The sequence below is a fragment of the Lepidochelys kempii genome, chromosome 15, assembly GCF_965140285.1.
Source record: "Lepidochelys kempii isolate rLepKem1 chromosome 15, rLepKem1.hap1, whole genome shotgun sequence".
In the NCBI taxonomy this organism is placed as follows: Eukaryota; Metazoa; Chordata; order Testudines; family Cheloniidae; genus Lepidochelys; species Lepidochelys kempii.
This window is the reverse complement of record NC_136394.1, coordinates 22,513,477-22,526,526: the sequence shown is the minus strand read 5'-3', so window position 1 is coordinate 22,526,526 and position 13,050 is coordinate 22,513,477. Positions and strand designations below refer to the sequence as shown.

At 39.5% G+C, this 13,050-nt stretch overlaps 1 protein-coding gene across 5 annotated transcripts in view; it reads left to right on the top strand.

The window, feature by feature from the left end:
- GLT1D1 (glycosyltransferase 1 domain containing 1) overlaps window positions 1-13,050 on the top strand; it is a 90,952-nt gene that overhangs the window by 1,810 nt on the left and 76,092 nt on the right. For 4 of the 5 annotated variants that reach the window (XM_073313218.1, XM_073313216.1, XM_073313217.1 and 1 more), the window contains exon 2: window positions 10,488-10,636. In XM_073313218.1, coding sequence (XP_073169319.1) covers window positions 10,488-10,636 — 149 coding nt within the window. Of the gene's footprint in view, window positions 1-10,487; window positions 10,637-13,050 lie in introns of those variants that run through there. The other variant, XM_073313219.1, reaches the window with a different exon arrangement.

Here is a 13,050-nt window from a genome sequence, read left to right as displayed (position 1 = left end):
TCAAGCCCTGAGAAATTCCTTCATTCAGAGAGGTTCAGACTGTAAACACAGCCTCAAAATAAAGCACAAAAGAAACATGGCATCCTCTAAATCAGGGAGACTTGAGGCACGTCAGGTTAATAAGGTAGGTGCTACATAGGTCTTCTACAAAGTTAACTCTCCAGAAAAGGAATATCTTTATCTGTGTCTTGTATAGCACAGTGCTTAAAAGCTAGTAAGGGCAGGGAACTGGGAATCAGGATTCTTACATTTTTTCCGGTTTTCAGAGTAGCAGCCGTGTTAGTCTGTATCCGCAAAAAGAAAAGGAGTACTTGTGGCGCCTTAGAGACCAACCAATTTATTTGAGCTACAGCTCACTCATTGGATGCATTCAGTGGAAAATACAGTGAGGAGATTTATATACAAACAGAACATGAAAAAATGGGTGTTTATCATGCACACTGTAAGGAGAGTGATCACTTAAGATGAAAAGGAGTACTTGTGGCACCTTAGAGACTAACCAATTTATTTGAGCATGAGCTTTCGTGAGCTACAGCTCACTTCATCCGATGCATGCCGCAGTTTCCACGGCATGCATCCGATGAAGTGAGCTGTAGCTCACGAAAGCTCATGCTCAAATAAATTGGTTAGTCTCTAAGGTGCCACAAGTACTCCTTTTCTTTTTGCGAATACAGACTAACACGGCTGTTACTCTGAAACCTGTCACTTAAGATGAGCTATTACCAGTAGGGGGGTGGGGGGTGGGAAGGGAAGAAAACCTTTTGTAGTGATAATCAAGGTGGGCCATTTCCAGCAATTAAGGAGAACGTCTGAGGAACAGTGGGGGGGAATAGACAAGGGGAAATAACATTTTTTCCCTAGCTCTTCTACAGTGTGTGCCTCTGTTTATCCACTTGTAACGGCTTGTCTACACAGAGGGCTTGTCCAAGATAAGATGGGATTTGAATTTAAAGTGTAATAGCTATTCTGGTCAGTTTCCCCATGTAGACAAGTCCTAAGCTTCATTAATGAATATAAAGTACTTTGAAATCTTTGGACTAATGACACTGTACAGGTACACAGTATTGCTGATGCTACCATTTATCTTGTCCTTTTACTTTTCTATAAAATGTGGGAGAAAAGAGCATTATGATTAAAAGCATAAAACTAGTGAGGTTTCATGTTTGTAAGCTCTTATATTTTTTGGGAAAAAATATGAAAATAAAACTTTCATGATGGCTTTGTCTTCTTGTGTCCTAAAGTCATCCTTTGTTTGCTTTTTACATTGTCAGTTGTGGACAATAGTTCAAGTCTGCGTTGTGTTAAATATAGTGGAATTTAGCTCACCATTGTTATTATGTGTATTTGCAAACTTAAGCGTGTGAGTAGACCTTTGCAAGGTCAGGGCCTAATTCTACACACAAAAATAGTCCATTGACTTTGTTTTCCAAGAACTTTCATGCCAGGCAGTTAGTTCACATCCTACTCAATCTTACATACTTGGGACTCTAAAGGGCTGTTCGACTGTAGAAGATAGAGATGTAATATGTCTACTAGCTTCCAGTACTGAGGGGAATGAAACAAAAGGGACATAAAGAAAAGCAAAAGCAGCAGCAGAGCCTTACAAAGTTGAAGTTTTTTGTGATTTAAGTATTACAATAAAATATATATAACTATGTGTGATAGATGTTCTGTATCTACATACTAGCACAGTTTTTGAATTTGGGTGGTGTGATTTCTGATGGAATTCATCCCCTTTTATGACTATTTCTATTATCCCTTTCAGTGTTTGCTTTTTTATTGATGGAAGGCGTTCAGTTGTATCAAAATGATAGATAATTGGGAGCAGATAAAACCAATCTCACAAAAACCACAAAAACAATTCCCAGAATATTCTACCCTCGTCTTTCCTATGTGGGATTATTTTTCGGCCTTATAAATTACTCAGATTTTTGCTAGCCTTCCAAATATTAGCTCCAGCCTTGGAAAAATCTTGTAAATCTTCAGCTCCTGTAACAGCTTGTCTTTCTGCAGTAGCTGTATCGGTATAACTTGATTCATCTTTTAAACTGATTCAAAAGGCTGTGTGGACACTTTTTTTTTCCTGTTAAAGAATGGCTTAAACCTGTTCCTAATCAAGGTTGGCTAAACTGAAATAAGTGTCCACACAGGGATTTGCAGTTGCTCCAGTTTAAAAATACTGATTTAAATTAACACATTAAGTTAGACTGGTGCTAGCCAAGACCTCAGAAAGGAGAGACTGAAGGGGATCTCATTTCAGTTACAGCTTATAAGTCTGATAGAGGTGTTTAACCTACACTGAAGTTTTCAGTGCTCAAGCAGTTGGAGAATCAATGCCCAAAGAATCAGAATGTCTCATCTCAGTTATTATAAATATATTCATAGCAGTGGTGTAAAAGACCCCACAAAAACAAATACGATCTGGATAATGTGTAAGCAATATTAGCTAGAAATCTATTTTCCTGTTAAGTAGCATTAGCTGTCAGTTGTTCAGCTTAAACAATCCTACATTGGCACTGCCAGGTAAGGACAATTACTTTAATTACTGAAGCTATTATTTAAACAGCTTTTTTATATAAAAGGCCCAGAGCCTGATAGGCTTTAACTTTACACACTGTGAGAATCCCAGTTCATAAAGTTAAGCACATAAATCTTTGCAGCACCATGCTTAAATATGTAGAAGATTTTATATGCTCAAGGAAATGTAGAGCTTGCTTTAATCACATCCATGTGTGCGCATACTGGTTTATTTACTCAAACCTTTTTATATGTTGACCTGCAGCAAGCATTGGTTTATTTAAAAAATTAAAATGCTTAAGTTGTTCCTAAATGGAACAGCTGCTAATGTAGGTTAATTTTATGGCTTAAGATCACTGAGTATGCTAACTTTGTGATACTAGTTTGTTTATATAAATGCTTTATCTCTTCACACAGTATTTTCATCTTCTGAATTTAAACTCTTAAATTCCATAGTGACAAAGATACCAGAGTTTAATTTGTCTGTAAATCTTTGGGACAGATTCTTAGCTGGTGTAAATTGGCATAGCTGATCTCAAGCAGTTGAAGATCGGTCTCTTTTTTCCTTTGTGTTTCCAGGTCAATAAAAACAGCTCTATAATAAAGGTGGTAAAGGCTTCAATTATGTTTGGCCTCCTTAACATTTCATCTTTAATCTGCATGACAGCGTACTCATGGCTGTCTCTACTCAGCAAAAACTCAGGCTGTCATTCTAAACCCTTGAAGAGGGATCAAAAAGGGGGGTATTAGGAAGGAAAATAAATCCGTTATTCTACCCCCCTTGGAATTTTCTACTTACCTTTTATTATCTGTTGTGCAAGGGGGAACAAAACTTGAAACTTTCGATGGGTTGATTTATGAAGACTTAAATGAAGTGTATGTGAATATGTAGATATTTTTGAGAGGGAGACATTGTTTTCCTGGGGATTTACACAGTTTCAAATAGGAAACTGAAACAATCACATTCACAGGAGTATAAAACCCACAAACGTAATGTAAAGGTTAATAATTGCTTGTTGAAATTTAGCATCTTACATACACCCAGAGTAATCAAATGATCCCATTTCAAGGGCACCGTAGTTGATGCATATAAAGCCTGTAGAAATGTTAGCTGCCCTAGAGATAGATTAGAATATTGGGTGTCTGTGCATGCATGCTACAATGCAGATTAGATGTTAATCAGTTCAGTATTGAGCATTGGGGGGGAGGGGGTTCTCTCTTTTTTTCTTGCACTTTCTACCTGGTGGTATTACTACTACAGAAGAGGGTGTACATGTCAAAAAATTTTCTTCATATTAGATAGCAGCGAAGTGGGCTCTCTTACCTCCCTGAAGTTGCATTGGCAAACTCTGTTCATATCTGTGTTTGCTCCCGATAGGGAGCAGCTGCAGAAGAGAGGTATTCCCCATTCATCTTCCACTCCTGAGGCTTAGCATTCCAACGTTTACGGTCCCAGGTGCTGAGTGCTGCATTCCAAAAGGATTTACACAGCTGAACCGGTTTACAAGCATAATGAAACTTCATTGGGTTCAGTTCTACTTCCAGAGGGAAAACTTCTGACTTCAGGCCCTAGAAGCAGAGTAATTGTCCCTCACAATTGCAGTTTTGATATTTCCACTCCACAATGGATGTGATCCAAAGCTAGTCCTATAGCTGTTGGGGTATACTCATTTCAATCCAGCACAAATCATCTATGCTAATTCCCTCCATCCATGCTGTTTGGAAAGAGATGTCCAAGGCAGGGAGAAATTAAAGAAAAATTGATGTTGATTAAATAAGTATGAATAAAGTAAGTGAATGGTTGAGGGTATACAGGAGTAACTGTAGACTGCTGGCCATCCTTAAAGTTTGTTACACTCACAAGAAGAGTGTATAGTGTGCAGATAAAGGTGCCTCATTCTTTTCGTAAGGGAGAGGAACAAAGTTCACTGATAAAGGCACTTTCAAACCAAAAAAGGTTATATGAGGACAGATTTGGTTTCACAGTGAAAGCATCTTAAAGTTGTAATTTAAATACCTACAGCTTCTATAGACTTTACTGGGAATTGTGGTTGGTCACTACCTCTGAGGCTCATGCACTGCAGGCCTGATCCAAACACCAGCTGAAGTAAAATTATTTGATTGACTTCAGGAGGTTTAAGATTAGGCCCTCTACACTCAGTAACAGCTAATACATCTTTGGAAGTCTGACTGCTGACAGAGGGTTTGTGGAAGAGAATCACTGTAGTTGTATGAAATGAATTCAAAAGAGGCATTATTATTGAGTTGTATTACTGTAACACCTAGGAGCTCTAATCATAGACCAGGACCCAGTTGTGTTTGGCACTGTACAAACACAGAAAAAGAAGTTCCTGGATAGCAGTCACTCTATCCCCATAACTTCTTGTACAGTACAACCCCATTCAAAATGAGAATATAAAAGAAAGTGGGACTTTTTTTGGGGGGGGGGGAGCGAAGAAGAGGAGTGGGTATGGTGCAAAACACAACACGGGTGTTGCAAGCTATGGCATGTAAGAACCACGGACTATTTTAACTCACAGGAAACACTGGAATCCCAGTCAGTTTGGAACCACACAACGTACTTGCAGTGCATAAAGAACCATGAACTTTGGAATCATGTGGCGATGTTGATGTTGCATTTTTCAGATTGGTAGCTGGGACAAACCAGAAGCAGCAATCAATATATTCCTGAAGGCATTCTGTGCCAAAAAAATAAAAATTCGGCAAATGTTATGTGTTACATAAATTTGGAGGCTCCAGCATGGCATTGGGGAGCACAGGCCACTGGCTGCACAGAGGTGGGAGATCACTGTGCAGCTTCTCCCCCGCCCTGGGACATTGACTCAGCAACCAACCCTGACACGGTGCAAGACTGGCCTGCCCCAGAAACACCCCAGGGCCCTGCTCCTCTGTGCCAGGTGCACCAGGTGTGGGCAGGCAGGCTCAGCAAAGCAGGATCCAAGTGTGAAGGGTCTTAGTGTGGGGGGATCCAGGTGTGCGGGGGGCGGATCTAGATGCACAGGGGATTGTTGCAGGGTTCTGGGTACAACAGTAATGGGACTCTGCAGGGGCTTGGCGGGGGTGGGGGTCTGGGTGTGGGGGTACAGAGCTCGGCACGGGGGTCTGGGTGTGGATGGTCCAGATGCTAGTGGGGTGGGGATCCAGGTGCAGCTGGTTGGGTCTCAGTGGGGTGGGGATCTGGGTACAGGTGACTTGTTGGGATGGTGCAGGGGGAGTGGAGTTTGGCAGAGGGTCTAGGTATGAGGGGGTCGGGCAGATGGGGGAGCAGCTCCCTGTACAGGGATCCCTCCCCCTGCATCTTAGGAGCAATGGGTGCAGGAAGCAGGTAGGGGGGAGGAGTTTGCAGAGCTTCCTGGAGCTGGGGGAGAAATCGGGGGGTTGGTCTGACCCGGCCCCAGATGCCATACAAAGGAAGAGGAAATCCCATCCTCCCCAGCTCAGCTGGGACTAAAAGCTGAGCCCGGCGCAGGGTAGGAGCCACAGGCCACATCTTCCCCAGTTCCGCCCCCTCCCTCACAGTGATTTACCTCTCTGCCGGCTGCCCTGGGCACTGGAAACATACTGCTGGGGAGGGTCGAGTGACTGCTCTTTTGGCTTCCCTTTGCTTCCCCATCAAAAAGTCATTTTTCTACAGGGAAGCAAAAAAATCTGCAGGGGGCATAAATTCTGTGCATGTGCAGTGGTGCAAAATTCCCCCAGGAATAATCAATAAGAGTAGGAAAGAATGTATGAAAGGGATCATAAAACATCACCTGGGTTTTTGTAGCCACGTTAGACAAAAATTGCTTTCCGATGTAAGTCCTTCATTAAACTGTGAATAGGACACACAAAGTCAGAAAGGAACTGCACTTTTTAATTTTATATTACCAGCAGTATTTCTACACAAACAGTATAGATCTACAGTATGCCACAGCATATTCTCCCTATACCCAGAGATTAAGAAGCTGAGACATACAGCTTGATTTTGAGATGTGCTGAGTAGCTGAAGTTCATCTTAGAATTAAAGGAGAAGACTTGGGTCCATACAAGAGTGAAGGGACTTACTTAGAGCCAAACAGTAAATCAGTGACTGAGCCAAAGCTGGAATGCAGGAGTCCTGGACTCCCAGCACTGTGTTCAATAACCAGCATCCAAATTTTATTACCAAAAATACTAGATGATAAAAAATGAAAGTAACTGAAGCCCACAGACAGAGAACAAAATCCAATAAAGTGAATCCAGAGTTCACAATGTTTCTATAAATACTGGGTTATTTAATTCTGGAGTCTGTAAGTGATGCTACTGAAGCTGTCTCTCCAAGTTATTATCAAACTAGACCATTACAAATGGTCTGTTTCAGGCTGAGTAGTGGACAATTCACAATTCCTCTGATTTGACTTCTCTCCAATAAAACAGCCAACTGCCAGATTTTGAAACCCAAACTCCAGTTTAGAAGCACTTTACTCCACAAGTTGTAGCACTGAATTCAGCTGGGCTGTTTGTGGAGTAATGTGCTACTCAGCATAAGTAAGGATGGCAAAATCTGGCCCAAAGTGAAGAATGTCAGTAATGAAGATGTTCCTTTGGAAATTTACCCACAATCTACAAGGACACAATAGAGAAAACACTACCTCAAAATTCAGTATTTCTTGCAAGGCTCAACATTGTCATGGGTGTGTTCGCTTTACTGAGAGCAGAGAACACATTTATTTTTATTCCAAAATGGTTTGTTTATGAATTGGCAAAACAATTTAAATACACAATTTTTATCAGAAGAGAAAACAAAATATATTAGGAGTGTATATATGCCTTGGCCTGATCCAGAGCCATCTGTGACTTCATAGACAGCTGAGCTTTCAAAACAGAACAAAATAAAAACCTTGTAAAATAGTCTCCAGAGCATCCTCTCCCCATCCTCCTTGAAGAGGCGATATGTGTTTGAGTGTACAGGAAGTTGTACTCTTCATTCCCTGAGCGAAAATAAGCCTTTCATGGAGGAAGAAAATTGCACTCTGTAAATTCCAATACTTTAGATAAAGCCTGATCCCACAGATATTTATGCATGTGCTTAACCTGAAGCATAAGAGTGAGTGGTCACATTGAACACAATGGCATGTGTAAAAATGTTTTCAGGATTAGGGCTTGTAAAATTGTAAAGAATTTTCAAAGTATTCATTTTAACTTCCTAAATTGTATATTATCTTTTACATGCCCCTGAATAACCAGTCGTAGAGTGAGTCCAGCTTTTTATCACGCCTCTAGACGTATCCAGGACCTCAATAGTGGCCACTCAAGGCTCTGCTTCCTTAAGAGAGTCCTTCATAAATATCCATCTTTTAGAACCAAGGAAGTCTCTCCTTCCATTTACCATTGAGACCACCATTGTTCCACTTTGATTTGCTCCTGGCAGGGTCAGCTCTGTTGGCAGGTTTTGCCATTGATCTCACTGTCCCCATATGGAACAGCTAGAGCTGGAGTAGGGAAATTTGTCATCTGGGTAGCCAGCAGCTTGGTTCAGGGCCAAGAACTGCAGAGAGCTCTCCTTTTGACACCTTTCTCATCAGGTTTGAACAGTGTTGCTTCTGCACTCATGGGAAAGGCAAGTCAAATAAATCCTCCTTCTACACTACAAAAACTAAAGTGTTAGGGAACCAGTCACAGTGTCTTGATGTGATTAAAACATGGTTCAATCTTGTCTGGGAGGTGGGATTGCCACCTCTGAGGTACAAAAAACCCCAGGACATCCAGGATGATCCTGAGCCCATAAAATTGGACAGCTGGTAGTGTGTACTGAGCACCCGTACAGATTTCAAGGGACAGCTACCTTAAAAAAGGGATGAACCTAGGCAGATAGCAGCCCTATAGGGTAGATTAGACCAAGCTTTTTTAATTGCACTAAATACTAGTGATAACACGATAAAGTCCCACATATACTAGGAAGATAGAAAAGTGTTTAATCATGTCAGGGCTTTAATATGTTGCATCTGGGTCCCTCAGCATGGTAGTTTGTAATGTAGAGGGGATCAAAATACAAAGAGTAACATTGATTGAGCAACACCCAGGAACAGTTTCATGAGTGAACCAATTACTTCGGAGTATTTGTTTGCACCCTGACTTCTGAGCTGTGGTAACTGAAGACAAAATGAAAAATGATCACCTCTTGTAGTTAGACAAGATCGCATCAGCTCAGAATTTCTAGCTGAGTTTCTTCGGTTCTGAAGTCCTTGGAGTGTGGTGTTAGGGAGTTATTTTCAAATTATCTGTAACATATAAACATATTGCTTGTACATGATAGTGATGTATGCTAATTGGAATACTGAAGGGGAAAAAATTTCTTTTAGACAAGTTAATGAGCACATGAGAACTTGTGAAATGTATGAGCATCCTGATTGCTTGCCTCAGAGAATGCATTTTTACAGCTGTGGGGTTTGCGGTTCATTATTATTTAATTAGGGCCAAACTGTGAACCCCATACATTGGTAAACAGATACTTACATAAATAGCCCAACTGAAGTACATGGGACTGCTCATGTGAATAATTGCTCAACAATGTGAATAAAGGCCTTGCAATCTGTCTGTATTTTATTATTTATTAATGCTTACTCTAATTTATTAGTTTTATTTCAAATGGTGAAATCCAAAGTAAAATTAATTCCTATTCAGTATAATGGAGAAATATAGTACCATATGTTGTGCCAAGAAGTGCTAATAATCTTTCCAGGGCCTCAAGACATTTTATAGCATTTTTAGCTGCAATTTCTGCACTGATGACTAACTTCCCCAGGACAGATAATTACATTCTTTGGGAGGCTGTGAAGCGACAGAGAAAGGAAAAAGAATAATATTCAAGAAGCTATTGAATTCACGGATTTTAACGCCAGAATAATTAATATGTGGATGAGAAATGAGCCAATTGGAGCAATATCTAATGACCGCAAAAAAATATAGTGTTCTTTTTATGATGCTGGAAATGTAAACACTTTATATTTGAAGTTATTTTATATATATTTTGCTGACACAATATGCAAGTTTCTATCAAAATATAGGCATGTTCCTGCACTGCCTAATGACAATGGCACAATCGTCGATTGATCTCAGTTTCAGTAGGGGGATGTAAAACCTCACTGGTAGTAAGTAGATTGCTGATCCAAAACCCTTTGTAATCGGAAGTTTTTCGATTGACTTTAATGGTCTTTGTCTCACCTTGAAAGCCAACAATAAAAAATAATATTGTCTTGATATTTTAAAATCTCAGTTGCGTTAATACTTGGTGTGTTCATGAAAATGTGTTAAATAATTTCTTAAACTAACCCCATTTTACAGATGAGTAAACTGAAGCAAAGAGAAATGAAGTCCAAGGTTAAACAGCATGTTAGCAGGAGGCTGGAGAATACAATTTTCAGTCCTCTGCTTGAGCCTAAAATCCTTTTGCACTGAACAAAGTTTTACATTGCACTCTTTTTTTGGTGATGATAGTGGGGCTGGTTTGTTAGTTATTTCAACAGGATTAATTAACTAGATGCTTTTATAGTTTCTTTCACCAGGCCCCCTTGATTCAGCCCACTGATCCAACACGTACAACAAAGGGAGTCTTTCCAGTTATTTGAAGGGCACTGGATCAGGTTCATAGAGCCATATCCTGCAACATGCTGAATGTTTTCAACTTTCATTGATTACAAAGGGAACTGAGGGCTCTCAGTACCTTGGAAGATTGGGCCATGTGAGGGGATGCAGATCCTATTGCTGGCAGCACACACCCTATTGAATAAAAGTCAGAAGGACGTGGAGCAATCAGAAAGGGGCTTTCATGAGAGAGTATTTTCCAACCCAGGTTGCATAAGGAAAGTGACTCTAGGGGATAAAAGTTATTAAGCAAAATATGTTTTTATTAAGCTATTTAACATAATGGCAAGTCTGCAGCATATTAATATTAATCATCTTCCATTTGTTCTATTGTTTTTGTGATGAAGGGATCATCTAGAAGCTGTGGGTCACATATGCAGTCTTAAGGATGCTTTTGGCTATGAGAACCCATCTGAAATAGCAAATCTAATCTCTGCAGAGAAGTTTGAAGCGGCTCTGGCCATTCATCTTTATAAAGGAGGCAGACTTCTGCAAGGTAATCCTCTTTCAATTTAGCAGTAAAAATAACCCTTAAAAGAAAGAGTCTGAAAGAAAGCAGGAATGAATACAAATAGCTACAAATGGAAAATGTGCATAAACCCATACATAATGTAGTTACTTTGTCTATCCATTTCAACAAATGTTAATAAACATTAAAAATGTTTCTCTGTGGGAGACTTGATCCAGAGCAGAGAGAACTAAATAACTGTACTTTTAAAGGACACTATATGTTTTATAATTAAATACTTTTACTACAGTAAGATAAGAGCATTACAGTAACAGTAAGATACTTTCAACAAATGTGCTCTTTCAGAGGATGATAATAGCTTGGCTAAGTATAGCTGAGGTCAAACAGAAGAAAGGAGAGAGGCTAATTTGATTTTCTGTTGAAAAATGAATCATGTTTTCTAGACATGAAGTAACTTTGAGTTGTCAGTCATGCCAGCTAAACTGCAGGAGACAGCATGTTAGCTGACAAATAATAAAATCTTCTATTATAACTGGTCAAGTAGAACAAAATTTTAGTCTGCCATTAATGACATGCTAGCAACACTGGCTTCCAGAATTACAGATAGTGTCAGCAGCTGAAATTGCAAATATAGTCCCATTCTTGAGCTCATTTTCAGATCATCCAAGTCTGTACATTTGGTCAAATGTAGATAATTGATTACTTTCAACCGACCAGGAAATAACATTAGTTTTTAGGCCCCCAAAGTCTCCACCTTTCTGGTACTAGGAGTTTCAAAGCTTAATTTATTACTGTTAGTATGCATTTGTACAGTGTCTATCACAATGGAACCCTATTCAGACTGGGAACTCTTGAATACAAATAAGAAATAATAATAATTAATAATCTGTTAATCTGTGTATTGTGATTTTTATTCTATGACAAGACACAAAATGGTTACAGGAAAGGCTGATGAATGGTTTTAAGACTGATCTAACATGCTATTTTAGGTAGAGGAGTGAACATAAGGTTGGATTTTCAAAAGTGCTCAGTGTTTGGCCTAACTCTGCTCCAATACTGACTTTGACGGAAGCCAAATTCAGTTCATGCGAAGTACTTTTGAAAACCCCACCTAAAATCCCACGTGGCCTGCAACCTTGATACTTGACTGATACTTGGTGGGAAAAAACAGAATGTGGAGGAGATGCAGTAATTGATTTCAGAAATTTAGTAATTGGCATGTTAACAGTAAAATCTATTCCATGTATATTTCATAATAATAAAAAACTTCTAATAATTGAAAAACATTTAGAAGCATAGTGCCATATGTGAATATTTTGATCCTGATCCTGTAACCATAACTTACATGAGAAAGGGCTGCAGGATGGGGCTCTATAATAAAATATTAACGACGATGAGTAGTCAGGGCTTTTGTTATCTCTCCTCCAAAAGATGGTGTCTTTAGAAGCACCTTGTTCCCAAGCCATGTTTGTACATCGGTCTGATGTTCAGAGGAAAGACTGCCATCTGCTGAATCATTGACGCCTCTACCATGCAAAGGTTAAAAAAAAAAAAAAAGGAAGAGACAATAAAAGTCCTTTTGCGGGGGCGGGAAGGGAGTTGAACCACATCATCGTCCCTTTGTGGTCATCTTTAAAGCATCTTTAAATGTGCAATATTATGGGTTATCAATTATGAAGCACAATGGTGCTTTAGAGACAAAATGACAGACCTCTACCCCAAAGGGCTAATAATTGATAGCTACAAACACTACGCAATAGACAGCTGGTAAAGGTTCCTCTACCCTGACCTACAGAACTTCACAATTCCATGTGAAACCCACAAAATAAGTAGCCTAGGTGACAGATCTGATAACTGCATCCCTCTTTTCCAATGTTGCTAGAGACTCGTTTGTTCTGCCAAAGTGTAATCTCATTTATCTGGAATTTAAAAGCATGTGTGTTGTAATTAGCAGCAATCAGATTGTTATTTGTAGCTTAATGAAGTTTAAAAGTGACCACTTAATTGTTTTAAATGCTCTTGTAATTCTTAAAGAATCGAGATAATATCCTCTGTCTGCTATGTTGATTAGTTTTTTGGTATCTTGCTATTTACTAAAAGTCATCTGGTTCCAAATAAACAAATGCTATTAGAATGGAATCTCATTTTTATCACAGTTTTTCCCCTCTAAATAATCTTAGGCCATGTTCACATTAAGGCTTTAGCTTCAATATGGAAACGCAGATGTAGTTGTCCTGCTATTAACTTTGACTCTCTGGACCCGTATACTGATGCAAGTCCCAGTTTACACCAGTGCAGTATGTCTACCCTAGGTTTTTGCACCTGTGCAGTACATTGCTGTAGCTCTATCTCTGACTAAAAACTTGAGTGTTGACAAGGCCTTACAACTATTATTGGACCAGCACATTTTGGGACTCCTGAAGTACATTTCCTATAGTGAC